The sequence below is a fragment of the Paramisgurnus dabryanus genome, chromosome 24, assembly GCF_030506205.2.
Source record: "Paramisgurnus dabryanus chromosome 24, PD_genome_1.1, whole genome shotgun sequence".
In the NCBI taxonomy this organism is placed as follows: domain Eukaryota; kingdom Metazoa; phylum Chordata; class Actinopteri; order Cypriniformes; family Cobitidae; genus Paramisgurnus; species Paramisgurnus dabryanus.
In genome coordinates, this window is record NC_133360.1 from 24,358,967 (window position 1) to 24,374,731 (window position 15,765).

At 49.0% G+C, this 15,765-nt stretch overlaps 1 protein-coding gene across 1 annotated transcript; it reads right to left on the bottom strand.

Moving 5' to 3' along the window:
* Positions 1–7,952: 7,952 nt before the first annotated feature.
* On the bottom strand, positions 7,953–15,765 carry LOC141281582 (uncharacterized). Its single transcript, XM_073813466.1, has 7 exons — positions 15,598–15,765; positions 15,197–15,514; positions 14,890–15,099; positions 14,682–14,787; positions 14,316–14,333; positions 8,402–8,450; positions 7,953–8,297 (listed from the first exon to the last, which is right to left on the bottom strand). The coding sequence occupies exons 2-7, from the start codon at positions 15,315–15,317 to the stop codon at positions 8,106–8,108; spliced, it is 696 nt and encodes a 231-aa protein (XP_073669567.1). The 5' UTR covers positions 15,318–15,514; positions 15,598–15,765; the 3' UTR covers positions 7,953–8,105.

Sequence of the window (15,765 nt, forward strand, 5' to 3'; positions counted from 1 at the left end):
TCAAGCCCGGTTTATTTAAGTTAACTGAGCATTACATTCGCAAATCATGCATATTACAACAATTTACTATTAACTTAGAATAAAAGTCAACTTTATAATTTTTAATATTCTGAAATAAATCTTGATGACATATGCAGCCTACAAATGCGACCTCCAGAGACTGCATCCTTCCGATTGAGAAATGGCCAAAAAAGCTATAAAAAAAACAATCAAAAAGAAGAAGCATGACTTCTCTGTAAACACATAATAACTGTCACGCTTCTGTATGTATTAGTATGTCCCAGTGTTTTGGCATACTCTTTTCCTATGAACTAAATGTATATACTCAGAAAAAGAGTACAGATGTACATTTTTGTACGATCAGTTTTCTCCCATGTGATGATTGTGTTTTGGAGTAGGGTTATGAATGGAATTTTATACTTTATTTTTAATAATCAGGGCCATGCAGAGATTGTGAAAGGATTTTTGATATCTCGAACACTGTTCCCATGGCAATGCGTCAAACTTTACATTAATATTTAAGGCATATTTAAGCCTTACAGTTGCATGCAGTGAAGTCTTAAATACTCCTCCTAGGGAATTAATGTGATTGACTCCAGAATTTGTCAACATGTTGCCCAGACATTGTAGATGCTAGATTGCGAATGTATTTTTGATATCTTGAATGCTGTTCCCATGGCAACGTGTCAAACTATTCTTTCATTTTCCGGCATATACGTCAACACCAAACGTGGTCAACATGATGCCGAGACAATGGAGATGATAAATTGGTAAGGGATTCTTGACATCTAGAAAAAAATAAAATATCCTTATAAAACTTATAAAAATTTACAAATAGAAACAAAAATCATGTTAAAATAAAACAACATGCTATTAAAAGAATGCAGGAAGGCCACAAGCCTCTTTAACTGGAAATTTCACAATATTTTTTTTAAGTTCCTCTTTCTTTCAGTTTATAGTAAAGACCTAAGTAAGACCTTATTTTTAAGATCTATAATGAAAAGATTTACAGTTTTGAACATTTTTAATTCAATTTTACAATCAGCATTTTTGTAAACTCAAAAAAATGCTGCATTGTTCCAACCCATAGTTTGGTCAAATATGAACAAACCCACCTGTTGGGTTATACATTGCCATATGTAGGGGTGTTTGTCACCCAACTATGGGTTTAAACAACTCAGCTTCTGGGTTTTTCCATATTTGACCTAACCATGGGTTAAAACAGCCCAAAATTTTACCATAAAATTTTTTTTTAACAAATGACAAAATATGATTACATTACAGATTTATTATTTACATTAACAAAATATTCGACAAATATAATGCAGTAGCAGAAACTAATAAAAAATTTGAGTTGTCTGTTCGAAGTCGCTTTAAAGGTGACATAGAATGATTGAACGGGGTATTTATCCTTGTTCTGTGATGTGACATGTAGACAAAAATGTTTTTGTTAGGGTCTGTAATGCCTTAGAAGCTTCCTAAAAACCTCTCTCAGATAGCTCTATTAGGGTGTGGGATTTTAAACAAGTGGTTTTGCACCTATTTGGCTCCCCCTACTGGCTTAACTTGCAATCTCATTACTGATTGGCTGACTTTGCTGCCACTCAAAAAATGTAGCCAATTATTTTAAAGTGGAGGGGCAGGGAGATGCCTGTGATGTCATAAGCATCAGTTTTTCAGATTGGGCCGTATTCTGGCTGACATTTCTAAAAGAGGAATTTCTATGAGACTGAGATGTTTAGTCTAGAACTTTTTGTATGTTTGTGAATGCGGGTAGACTACCATTATTCAACAAAGACAAGGTAAAAATGGTTCCCTTTCAGTCGGTCACTACGACGTCACGTCGTGACCGACGAATTGGGAACTCGCTTAGAGAGACCAATCTGCTTCGAATACTACTAAAACGCCAATTAACTTGGCATTGAGATATTTGCATAATGCTGGCGCCGCCCCGCCAGGTGCGTATATAAGCAGCAGGTGCAAATAGGGAAATTAGCTTTTTATCGCTTCGAAAGCCGGCAGTATCTGCTACTGAGAAGCTACTTTACTCTGTTGGGATTTGATTGCTGAAGTTGGTTGAACTAGCAGTATCACAGCGGACGCTTCGCTTATTCCACGGCTCTACACCTGTTTATTGTTTTGAGTTTAGTGTGTGCGTTGCCTTCCTGTGCGCTCATCAACTAAGCATCTGAGTGAATTTCCCTAAAAGAGTGATACGAGAGAGCTTTGTGCCTTGTTAAAGGCAGCCACTCTCTCGTATATGCGGAGATCAGCGTCCTTTTCAGGATAGCTTTTCGCCCGTGCGATCTTGGATGCGAGAAGTATAAGGGTTCCAGTGACGGTCACAAGCGCTGTCTTCGTGCTCAGGCATCGAGCACTCCGGGGCTGGGTTCGTGGAGAGTTTCTGTTCTCTCTGTGAGAGCATAACCCTCTTGGATTGCGGAGACGACTGTCGTTTCTACGGGAACGCTGTCCGCGCCTTTGCAGTGCTGACGCCGCCATGGTGCGGCTGTCAAGCGCTCGCAGGGCGCCCTTCGCGTCACTACGCTGAGTAGGACGGAGGATGCGTCCTCCACCTACCGGCCTTCTCATCCTCAGCCGGTTGAGGCTCCGGTGGAGACTGCAGAGTCGTGTTCTACGATGTCTGCCGAATCCATTGGACCTCCTTCTGGTCCCGTCACTTCTGCAGCATCAGAGGGGTGTCCATTTTTCCTCCGAGGCAGAGTCGTTCCGGAGATGGCGGCCGTGCCCGCTCGAGCGGCGGAGACGGTAGAGTTGGAAAGGTTAACCCCTCTCCGCCCGAACCGTCCCGCCCACATGATTGGTACTTCGGAGCTGCTCGGGCCTCTCGGTCCTCTCCTCCTGTGCCTTTTTTCCCCGACGGCACGAAGAGCTGACGTGATTTGCGGCCGTCCGGCCGTTCAGCTTTCACCCCTCACCTCCCTCACCAACGGAGCCGCTAAGGGCGGGGACCCCTTCAGTGGAGCGGGATGCGTTCCTGGAGGGCCCACCCAACCCTTCCCTCCCGTGTTTGTAGACAGTCGTCCGGTTACGGACACTGCCCATCAGGCATGCCGGAGAGGCGGCTTCGGCCCTGCACGTAATAACGTTGCTGCAGGCTCACCAAGGATTTACGAGGGAGGCCGCGACCTTCAGTCGTGCGATGTCCACCACAGTGGTTCAAGATTGCCACCTTTGGCTGTGTCTGGCTGACATGACGGACGCAGACGAGAACAACTTGAATGCTCCTGTCTCACAGACCGGCCTCTTCGGCGAGCCAGGGGAGTCGTACAGCTCCGCTGCGCAGACTGAGGCGATCTCCTAGGTCATGCCCCGGCGGAAGAGAGCTGCCCTTGGTCCACCACGCCGGCTCCTCAGTCTGCCTCTCGCCGTCGGCGTCCTGCGGCGACCACCTCCGTTCCCCTCCTCGGACCCCATCTCGGCAGCGCAGGGGAACCGGTCGTCAGCAGCTCGCCCCGCCCGCTTAGCCGCTTCCCGTGAAATTCGGGAGTTTAAGTGGCCAGTGAAGGGCGACCCGGATTGGCAGAGGATCACTCTTCAGGAGATGGAGCTCCTTCCCCCGATAGAGGGTCGGGTGGAAAATCCTTGGTTTGCATATGTTCCACCGGCTGTCCGGCCGGTACCCACTTAACCACACATAAGAGTGCATTCCTCTTCCCTCTCTAGGTCTCCGGAGGATCGAGAGAGCCGTGAGCGGGTTCACACCAGCTCCCCTACCTCTCCTCTATCGCCAGCGGGTGACCTGAGGAGTCCGAGCGCTCCGCTGAGGAGACCGGACCACCAGCACCCTCATCCGAGTCTGCGCTCTCCGTAGAGGAGACCAGACGACCGTTACCCTCAGCGGGCTCAGGTCAGTGTCACACACACATACTGTAGATGTTTATGCTGTCACAGCAGACGCACCGGCAGTCCCACCTGTCTCGCTTCGCTGCCCCACCGCGGGTACTTCGGTAGTGTCGTTATTTCTCCTCGTACGGTACCTGGGTTCTTGGCTTCAGTTCCCAGCCCGTTTCGTTGGGTTTTACGCACGATCCGCCTCGGTTACGAATCCGGCACACCCCAAATTCGGGCTTTCGTTTCACTGTGGTGAAAGCGTCCGATGCACATGTACTGCGTGCAAAAGTCGATATCCTGTTGGCGAAGGATGTTCGAGCCGGTCCCTCTTACCGAGATGATGATGATAGGGTTTTTCCAGCCTTTATCTCATAGTACCCAAAATACGTAGCGGGCTACGATCGATTTGATTTACGCACCGGCTCTACGAAGGTGTCCTTTTTGGATGATAACGCCGAGGCTCGTATTTCAATATTCAGATCGGTTTGCAGCCTTAGACCTGTAAGACGTGTACTTTATGTGTCCATCTCCCCTCGCTTTAGACCGTTTTTTCGCTCTGCGTCCTGGGGTGGGCATATTAATACTAAGTACACCGTTCGAGCTGTCTCTCTCTCTCCGTGTCTCCATGTAGTCACGGCATTAAAATATCAGAGAGAGAGCGTTGTTCGCATTCTGCTTTTATGTACGTCGACTTATAATAGCCCGTTCTTGGCAGACGTGCGCGAACACAGAGAATTAATGCTTCGGCATCTCGCTCGTTTTGTCTTCAGGTCGACTGGGAAAGAGCAACTTTGCCAGGTGCAGAGGATCCTTTTTCTCAGTATGGAAATAAGACTCGATCGACTAATTGGCGTGTTTTACAAGAGCGCGCAACCAGTCAGTTCTGACTTGCCTCGGTTTAATTCGAGGGAAGTACGCGGTCCCTCTGAAACAATTTCAGAAGCTCCTGGACATATGACAGCATGCTGCGGCTGTGACACCGCCCGAGCTGCTTCATATGAGACCGCTTCAGCGTTGGCTTACGATCGAGTCTCGAGGAGAGCGTGGCACACCGGCATACACCGTGTAAACATTACACCTGCGTGTCATTTCAATTTTTCCCCGTGGTAGACCCGGCATTTCCGATAGAAGATGTGCCCCTGAGGGGTCTCCTGGCATTCTGTAGTGCAATGCCCTCAGCACGGGATGATCAGCCACGTATGACGGGCTTGCAGTCTCAGGGGTGTGCATAGCACCCCAACTGCCGCGAGCGGTGCGCTGTATATCTGGGACTTGTACGCTCCGCTATGGAGATGCGAGGGAAGGATGTATTAGCCGACACCGATAACATTGCGACTGTTGCGTTATTTACCGTTAAGGCGGTTTTGCGCTCTCGTCACCTGTCGCATCTCGCTCGTCATCTCCTCCTTTGGAGTCAGAAGCATCTGAGGTCCCTTCGTGCCATTTACATCCCGGGTACGCTCAATACAGCGGCAGACGCGCTTCCCGAGCTGCGCCCCCGGCGAATGGCGACTCCACCCCCAGACGGTCCAGCTAATTTGGATGAAGTTCGGTCGTGCGTAGATGGATCTGTTTGCGTCGCCGGACGATACCCACTGTCGCCTACTTTGTTTACTAACCGAGGGCAGCCTCGGCGTGGATACGTTGGCACACAGCTGGCCGCGGGGGATGCGTAAATACGCATTCCTTTCAGTAGCTTTATCGCGCAGACTCTGTGCGAAGTCAGGCAGGACGAGGAGAGCCTTTTTAATAATCGTCCGTACTGGACGACTGGGAATTGGTTTTCATAGTTAATGCTCTTCGCGACAGCCCTCCCTGGCGGATTCCCCTGAGGAAGGACTTTCTTTCTTTAGGAAGGGGCACATTGGCACTCGCGCCCCGACCTGTGGGATCTCCATGTATGGTCGTGAGCGCGCGCAAGGTTTAGGTGATTTATCGCAAACGGTATCTAACACTATCGACGCGGTTCGAGCACCGTCCACAAGACGGGCTTACGCGCTTAATGAAACCTTTTTTGTCACCCGGTGCTCTTTGCAACGCGAGGACCCCAGAGAATGCCCATTAACATTGTGCTTTATATCTTCTACATAGGTTAGATGGTAGGCTGTCCCTTCGCCATTTAAGTTGATATCGCCGCTATTTCTGCTCGTCACTCACTCACTTATCAACGGCAGATCAGCTGGCCAGCATGATTTGGTTATTAGATTTTTAAGAGGCGCTCGTAGGCTAAACCCCTCGCGCCCTCCTTCTATTCCTCCTTGGGACCTGTCCATGGTGCTGAAAGCCCTTCAGGCCCCCCCGTTCGAGCCTTTGCAGCCGCGAGTCTGAAGCTTTTATCAATGAAAGCTCTGACCCTGCTAGCATTGGCCTCAGTGAAGAGAGTAGGGGATTTACATGCATTCTCTGTTGACTATTCGTGCCTTCAGTTTGGTCCTGCTGCCTCGAGTGTAACGTTGAGGCCCAGACCAGGCTACGTGCCCAAAGTTCCCACCACTCCTTTCAGAGATCAAGTGGTGAGCTTGCAAGCGCTGCCCCCGGAGGACGCAGACCCAACCATGGCTTTGTTGTGCCCCGTACGCGCACTGCGACTCTACGTGGATCGCACGCAAAGCCTCAGGACCTCAGACCAGCTCTTTGTTTGTTATGGTGGCCAGCAGAAAGGGGAAGCTGTCACTAAGCAGAGGATGTCTCATTGGATAGTTGATACTATCGCCCTGGCTTATAATCTTCAGGGTATTCCTTGCCCTTTAATTTGAGAGCACACTCCACACGGAGTGTTGCCTCATCTTGGGCTTTAGCTCGTGGTTCCTCGCTAACAGACATCTGTAGAGCTGCTGGTTGGGCAACACCTAATACGTTCATTAGATTCTACAGTGTTCGTATCGAGCCTGTATCCTCTCGTGTTCTTTCCTCACCAGGGGGAGCACGGAGAGCAGTCTCGCAGGTCGGCTTGCAGCCTCCAACTGATGCTTCATAACTGTGTCAGTATGGAAGGCCTTCAGAACAAAAATGCGTAATGGTTTGAATTGTTCTTCCTCCGCTGCCTTGGCAGCCTTTGTTGCGGAGCATTGGCTGTCAGCCTTTCACTAGCTGTATCCTCACGAACCTACGTGTCTGGCTCGGGCTCCACATTGCGTCCCACCGGGTTCCTTTGTGAGTATTTTCCGTGGGGTTAATCCTACTAGCCCACGTTTCCCTCAGCAGAGCACTGCTTTGCTTACACAGCCAAGGCTGTCTTTATTCCTCAACTACGGTTGACTTTCGCCCACCATTAGCCCTTAAGAGGGGCGGTGGCTTCCGCAGCGTTCCTATCCCGCTCAGGTAGGGCGCTTCCCAGTCGCTGGCACTTCTGTGGGGTTAAAGGAACATCTAGTGCCCGGCCTTCTGCCTTAAAACCTACCTCCTCCTCCTTAAGTGGAACCGGAGGGCTTTTACGCAGACACTGGAAGAGGTCAGCCCCTAGTGGCGTTTTGGTAGGGATTCCCAATTCGTCGGTCACGACGTGACGTCGTAGTGACCGACTGAAAGGGAACGTCTCGGTTACGGATGTAACCCTCGTTCCCTGAAGGAGGGAACGGAGACGTCACGTCCCGTCGCCACAGGTGCTGCCACCTGCTGTTACGGCCGGTCACACTTCCGGCTTTCTCAGCGAAAAAGAAGCTAATTTCCCTATTTGCACCTGCTGCTTATATACGCACCTGGCGGGGCGGCGCCAGCATTATGCAAATATCTCAATGCCAAGTTCATTGGCGTTTTAGTAGTATTCTAAGCAGATTGGTCTCTCTAAGCGAGTTCCCAATTCGTCGGTCACGACGTGACGTCTCCGTTCCCTCCTTCAGGGAACGAGGGTTACATCCGTAACCGAGACGTTTTTCATTCTCTGTCCCCTTTAAAGGGGACATTTCACAAGACTTTTCATAAGTTGTAAAATAAATCTTTGGTGTTCCGAGAGTACGTATGTGAAGTTTTAGCTCAAAATATCATATAGATAGAAGGTTGATAGAAGCACTGGGGACCCAATTATATTACTTAAACATGGAAATAGTCAGTTTCTCCCTTTTAAAAAAGTAAACTTGGAAATGTCCTGAAACTGAACATTCACTTGACCTCTTAGTTTACCGTTGCTAGGGTCTGACCACAAGCTCTTTTATCATTAAATGGTCACTGTTTACTAAAACTATCCAAACACACAGGCCTGGACATGAAGACATGTTTGTTACAATATGGTGGACAGCAAGAGTATTTAAGGGTTATTTTGACTTCACAGTGGCATAACAAACATTTTCATTTGATGTATATATAATAGAAGGAGTGGTTTTGTTAGACTTGAAGTTAACACTTGAATAATGAAGGTCCTGCTCCTCTGAGTGAGTCTGGTGGGTGAAGTTAGCTTCTGCATACAGGGGTGTGGAGTTATCCAATGTAGATGAGTCGGGTTGAGGCTAAAGAAATTTAGAAAAATCAAAATATGAATTAAAGTGACAGAGAACAACAAACAAGCACATACTGTAAATCAGACTCAATATTTGTTGTTAATTGTTTGCACCTGTGCAGCCGGTTTTGTGTCGTCACATTTTTGAGATGATATATACTTTCTCCTTGTCATGAATTCGGTCTCATTGGCCGCTTTGTCTTTGTTTCACCATGTGTTGTGTTGTGTTTATGTTTTGACAGCTCCACACGTGCGCGCCTTCCACCTGGTGACCTCATTATCTCTGACTCTTCTCACCGGCGTCCCACACCTGATCCATATTTATTGCCCATCCGGTTTGATTTAAATTCCCCTCGTTTCCTCTGTTCCTTGCAAGTTCGTCTTTGTATGTTCATGCCCGCTAGCCTGGCTAGTTCTAGTCCTGTCGTGTCGAGTAAACTGTGTGTAGTTTTGTTTGGATTATTTACCGTGCTCTCTGCTGCCTTATCCCTTCAGATTCCCCGCCCCACTGTCAGTCTCTCCCGAGTGGTGTGTTCCCCGCCTAGCCTCCACTTACACTCTGTCTGCGGATTCTCTGAGCGCCGACTACATCTAGCGCTGTCCAGCTGCAGTGCGCTCTGCGCGTAATCCTGCGTAAGACTCGGACGCCAGCTGTGCGCTGTCCAGCACTTCTCTCTGCTGAAGACTCAGTCCGCCTCTCTCTCTCTCTCCTGCTGTGCCCCGCCTGGAACTCTCTCTGCCCTGTGACGGATTGTTACGAGTGTGAACGGAGGGTGGATGTCCTACAGCCCTGCTGGGTTTCCCACCGCGAGTGCCTGCCTGTTCCTGACGTCACAGAGTGTTTTGCCTTTCACATTTACATTTTCATGAAGACATAGAGTGTTATCTCCTATACATACCTGACATTGTGTTTTCTCATTAAAACCTCTGCATTGGGATTCCTGACTTTTGTGGTTCCTGACAGGACGAACTTGCCAAGATGGATCCCGCGGAGGTTGATGCTCTCCGGTCAGCGCTCGCCCAGCAGGGTTCATGGTTAGGACAACACTCGGCTCGCCTCACCACCACTTCTCAAGAGGTTGAGGGTTTATCAACCCGTCTGAATGACCTTTCCTCTCGGCTTGACCAGGTCAGTCATGATGCCACTCAGCCCAGTCAGTCGTTGCAGACGGAACCTCACGTCACAGCTCCACCTCCATATAACGGCGATCCCGCCTCCTGCCGGGCTTTCCTCTCACAATGCTCTCTGGTTTTTGCCCTCCAGCCCCGCCGCTATGCCTCTGAACGCACCCGGGTTGCGTATGTAATCACCCTTCTGGTTGGCAAGGCGCGCGAGTGGGCTACGGCCGTGTGGGATGCCAGCGACCCTTGCTGTCGGTCTTTTGATGAGTTTAGGGAAGAGATGGAGAAACTCTTTGACCGATCGGTGCGCGGGGACGCCGCTGCAGCTCGCTTGGCTCATCTTGTTCAGGGCAGACTCACAGTTACTGATTATGCTATTGAGTTTAAGACTTTAGCGGCTGCCTGCCACTGGAATGAAGCGGCTCTCCGAGCCCAGTTTGTAGAGGGGTTGTCCGACGATCTGCAGGACGAGATCGCTCTTCATGACCTTCCTCCGTCACTTGATGCCATTATTGATCTCGCTCTCCGGATCGAGGCTCGGAGACTGCTTCGTAATCAGCGACGCTCCATCCGTCAGCAAGTGTTTTCTGAGGAGACCACCACTTCCCCTTCTTCACCTTTACCATCAGCCGAGCCTGAACCCATGCAGCTGGGTCGTTTGCGCCTGTCACAGAGAGAGAGAGAGAGGCGCATACAGAAGGCCCTGTGTTTGTATTGCGGGAAGCCCGGGCATTTTGCAAGGGTCTGCCCGTTAAAAGCCGCTGCCCATCAGTGAGTACGGGAGTCCTGGTGGGCACTTCTTCAAAACTCTCCCCTGTTTCCAGTACCCAACTCCCCGTCATTTTGTCCTTCGCTGGACGTGATCATCCGTCCACTGCCCTTCTCGATTCTGGTGCGGAGGGCAACTTCATTGATGAAGCGCTGGCGCGCGCTTGGGGTGTTCCGGTTGTTCCTCTCCAGTCCCCCTTGGATGTCTGGTCCCTCAAGGGGCAGCAGATGGCGCGGATTACACATTGCACTTCTCCTGTGAGTCTCTCTGTGTCTGGTAATCATCGTGAGGAGATTGTGTTGCACGTCCTTCATGCGTCTCTATCCCCTATTATTTTAGGGCATGGATGGTTAGCGCAACACAATCCTCACGTTGATTGGCAGCATAGTATTATCTTGTCTTGGTCCCAGTCTTGTCATGTGTCATGTCTTGGTTCTGCTGTCTCTGGTTCTGTTCTTTCTCTTCCTCAGGTTCCGGCGGTCGATTTGACCGGAGTCCCGGCGGAGTATGCGGATATCGCTCAGGTGTTTAGTAAAGCCCGGGCCACCTCCCTGCCTCCTCACCGGCCATATGATTGCGCTATTGATCTCCTCCCCGGCACTTCTCCGCCTAAGGGTAGACTTTATTCGTTATCGGGTCCTGAGAGAGAGGCTATGGACCAGTATATTAATGATGCCCTGCGTGCCGGTCTCATTCGTCCCTCCACCTCGCCCGCAGGGGCGGGGTTTTTCTTTGTTGGCAAGAAGGACGGCTCCCTGCGCCCTTGTATTGATTATAGGGGCTTAAATGACATTACGGTTAAGAATAGGTACCCCCTTCCCTTAATGTCTACTGCGTTTGAGCTCCTGCAGGGGGCGCGTTTCTTTACTAAGCTAGATTTACGCAACGCCTATCATCTGGTGCGAATAAGAGAGGGAGATGAATGGAAGACAGCCTTTAACACCCCTACCGGACACTTTGAGTACTGCGTTCTGCCGTTCGGCCTTTGTAACGCCCCCTCTGTCTTCCAGACTCTGGTCAATGATGTGCTGAGAGACATGGTTAACAAGTTTGTCTTTGTGTATATAGATGATATTCTCATCTTTTCTCCCTCTATGCAGGAACACACTCAGCATGTTCGCCGAGTCTTACGCCGGCTGTTAGAAAATAAGTTGTATGTCAAAGCGGAGAAGTGCGAATTCCATCGTAAGTCAGTTTCGTTCCTGGGTTTTGTTGTTGCCCCCGGTGAGATCCGTCCCGACCCTGCCAAGATCAAAGCGGTGGCCGAATGGCCAGTCCCCGACTCCCGTAAGGATTTATTAAGATTTCTGGGTTTCGCCAATTTTTACCGGCGATTTATCAGAAATTATGGTCAGATTGCTCAACCTCTTACTGCTCTCACTTCCACTAAGGAGAGGTTTGTCTGGAATTCCAGTGCTCAGGAGGCCTTTGATATTTTAAAGTCCCGGTTTATCTCTGCTCCTGTTCTCTCTATTCCAGATCCGGCTGCTCAATTTATTGTGGAGGTGGATGCTTCGGATGTCGGGGTAGGCGCCGTTTTATCTCAGCGGTCTGCTAAGGATGGCAAGGTGCATCCCTGTGCCTTTTTCTCCCATCGGTTAAACCCAGCAGAGCGAAATTATGACATAGGCAATCGGGAGCTGCTGGCGGTCAAACTGGCTTTGGGTGAGTGGCGTCACTGGTTAGAGGGGACCTCGGAGCCCTTCCTGGTCTGGACGGATCATAAGAACCTCGAATACATCCGTTCAGCCAGGAGGTTATCTTCTCGGCAGGCTCGTTGGGCGCTCTTCTTTGACAGATTTAACTTCACCCTCTCGTACCGGCCCGGCTCCAAGAATACTAAGCCCGATGCTCTCTCTCGTTTGTTCGAAAGCCCCGGTTCCGCTGGGGACGAAACCATCCTCCCGGAGGGGCGGGTGGTGGGTGCCTTACGCTGGGGAATAGAACAGCGAGTGAGACGGGCCGGCCGGGAGGGGGAAGTGCCAGAAGGGTGTCCAGCGGGTCGATTGTGGGTTCCGAATGCGCTTCGCTCCGAGGTCATCCGGTGGGGTCACGAGTCCAAGTTTGTTTGCCATCCGGGAGTTCGGAGAACGTTGGCGACCGTTCGTCAGCGTTTTTGGTGGCCCTCTATGGGTTCCGATGTCAGACAGTTTGTGTTAGCCTGTCAGGTTTGTGCCCGTAATAAGGCCTCTCATCAAGCCCCTATTGGTCTGCTTAAACCATTACCCATTCCCTCTCGTCCTTGGTCACATATCGCCATCGATTTTGTAACCAATTTGCCTAGTTCTAGGGGAAACACTGTAGTGTTGACCATTGTCGACCGCTTCTCCAAGGCGGCTCACTTTGTCCCTTTGCCCAAATTGCCCACTGCCAAGGAAACCGCCCAGGTTATGATCGAACACGTCTTTCGCTTACATGGTCTGCCCACAGACGTTGTTTCAGATAGGGGTCCTCAGTTTATTTCTCGTTTCTGGCAAGAATTTTGTAGACAAATAGGCTCCACGGCTAGCTTGTCTTCAGGGTATCATCCTCAGACCAACGGGCAATGTGAACGGGCTAACCAAGATTTAGGTAGAGCTCTCCGCTGTCTGACATCACAATATCCGAGCTCCTGGTGCCAACAGTTACCCTGGGTTGAATACGCCCATAATTCTCTCCCTGTTTCTTCCCTTAACATGTCCCCTTTTGAGGCGTCCATGGGGTTTCAGCCCCCTTTATTCCCATCACAGGAACCCGATGCGGTGGTTCCGTCTGCGCTGGCTTTTGTCCGTCGTTGCAAACGCACCTGGAGGAAAGCTAGATTTACATTACGTCAGATTTCCAGACGAACCAAAGCCGCGGCCGACCGTCACCGCAGAACTGCGCCCCGTTTTATCTGTGGGCAGAAGGTATGGCTTTCGTCCAAGGATTTACCTCTCCGTGAGCCTTCTCGCAAGTTGGCTCCACGATTCCTTGGGCCATACAGCATTGTTAAGGTCATTAATCCCGTGACGGTCAGGCTCAGATTGCCCCCAGCTCTCGGTCGGGTCCATCCAGTTTTTCATGTGTCTAAACTGAAGCCTGTGTATTTTTCCCACATTAACCCTGTTCCCTCTGCCCCCACCCCTCCCACCCCTCAGCTTATAGATGGTGCCCCTGTGTATTCGGTTAAGTCGTTACTGGATATGCGTCGCCGGGGTAGGGGATTTCAATATCTCGTTGACTGGGAAGGATATGGTCCGGAGGAGAGGTGTTGGGTACCGGCCCGGGACATCCTGGACCCTGGGCTGATAGAGGATCTCCGCCGGCGACGGGGTGAGCCTCCTCATGGACCGCCCAGTGGCGGTCGTGGGGGGGGAGTCCTGTCATGAATTCGGTCTCATTGGCCGCTTTGTCTTTGTTTCACCATGTGTTGTGTTGTGTTTATGTTTTGACAGCTCCACACGTGCGCGCCTTCCACCTGGTGACCTCATTATCTCTGACTCTTCTCACCGGCGTCCCACACCTGATCCATATTTATTGCCCATCCGGTTTGATTTAAATTCCCCTCGTTTCCTCTGTTCCTTGCAAGTTCGTCTTTGTATGTTCATGCCCGCTAGCCTGGCTAGTTCTAGTCCTGTCGTGTCGAGTAAACTGTGTGTAGTTTTGTTTGGATTATTTACCGTGCTCTCTGCTGCCTTATCCCTTCAGATTCCCCGCCCCACTGTCAGTCTCTCCCGAGTGGTGTGTTCCCCGCCTAGCCTCCACTTACACTCTGTCTGCGGATTCTCTGAGCGCCGACTACATCTAGCGCTGTCCAGCTGCAGTGCGCTCTGCGCGTAATCCTGCGTAAGACTCGGACGCCAGCTGTGCGCTGTCCAGCACTTCTCTCTGCTGAAGACTCAGTCCGCCTCTCTCTCTCTCTCCTGCTGTGCCCCGCCTGGAACTCTCTCTGCCCTGTGACGGATTGTTACGAGTGTGAACGGAGGGTGGATGTCCTACAGCCCTGCTGGGTTTCCCACCGCGAGTGCCTGCCTGTTCCTGACGTCACAGAGTGTTTTGCCTTTCACATTTACATTTTCATGAAGACATAGAGTGTTATCTCCTATACATACCTGACATTGTGTTTTCTCATTAAAACCTCTGCATTGGGATTCCTGACTTTTGTGGTTCCTGACACTCCTCCTCCTCAGGAAACTGTTTTAAAGGGTTCATATATATCAGGAGAAAATAGAAGTTAATTGTCAGTTTCATTTACATTTATATACAATAAATCTACATTTTATTTTATCAGTATGTGGGAATTAAACCCAAGACATTTGCTCTGCTAATGCAATGCTTTACCAATTGAGCTACAGGAACTTTCTGAATTTGAAACTTGTTATTATTCAAGTTTAAAGGTACGCTTAATAATGTTTAATTCTATGGCCAAAACACATATAAAACAGTATAAAGACAGACATATAAAACAGTCATGTAAAGCTTAAGGTTGACTGCCAGAAAAATATATATGATGTAATATAATAAATAACATTTGAACATTACCTATAACACAGGATCCCTATGACTGCAAGAATCAGTAACACAGACAGTACTACTATGGGGATTTTTGTGATCATCTTTGAATCTGGAACTTGATGTCCATCTGTATCTGTATTTATAAAATATGTAAGACAAACCTCAGATTTTCTCTTTTTTTTAGGGACAGCAATGCAGTGCCATAACTAAAACACACACATATATCATGTGTTACCTCCTACAGCACATGAATACTCTTGTATCTCCTCACTGTTAACTGAGTCCAGGTACAGTTTGTTATATAGTTTGACTCCATCTGTTACTCGATGCCCGTTCTTGTACCACGAGTATGTAATGTTGTTATCCAGAGTGCATTTGGTTGAACAACTCAATATCACTTTCCCTCTCTCTGACACAGTGACTGGACTGCTTATCACCTGTGTATCTAAAAATATAAATCAATTTGTAATTTTTCAGTATTTTGACTCTAATCAATGATAGCATGCTATCTTCCATATGTAGTTTTCATTATGAGCAGTTACCTGTAACAGTGAGAATGACTCCAGGTAAACCAGAGTAAGAGTTTGTGTTAGTCTTGATCCTGAATCGATATTCACCAGAGTCACTCATGTTGATGTCTTTGATTCTCAGTGTGTTGTTCATATACTCCACACGACCAGCAAACTGATGAACATCACGCAGATCCAAATCATTTTTGTTTGTTAAATGCCAGTATGTTTTCTCTACTGTATATCCAGTGGGATGTGAGTATGAAGAGTGAATATCTACTGTTGATCCCACTAAAGCACAAACTCTTGTAGAGGTGTAAGTCACACCCCAACAGCCACTGTCAGAAAGACCTGAAAGAGTCACATATGTACATGTTTATAAAACACTAATGTAATAGAAATGTTGTTCATACGCAAGTTAATGTCACACTTACACAAAGGGTCAGAAGAGATTTTAAAGTCTGGACGTAGAAAACAGGAGTAGGCAGCAGACGACAAAGAAAACGGTTTAGATTCACTTTTTTCTATATATTGTCCATCTTTTCTCCAGTAGATGTGCTTAGGTTTTGAGGTTAAAGGGCAGGAGGTATCACAGGTAAGTT

Bases quoted from the DNA above. Each gene is read 5' to 3' on its own strand.
- LOC141281582 (XM_073813466.1), bottom strand. From the start codon at position 15,317: ATGAACAACACACTGAGAATCAAAGACATCAACATGAGTGACTCTGGT. The intron at 14,788-14,889 runs GTAACACATGAT...TTATAAATACAG, and splicing joins GTATTCATGTGCTGTAGGAG to ATACAGATGGACATCAAGTT. The intron at 8,298-8,401 runs GTGCAAACAATT...AAATTTCTTTAG, and splicing joins ACACAAAACCGGCTGCACAG to CCTCAACCCGACTCATCTAC.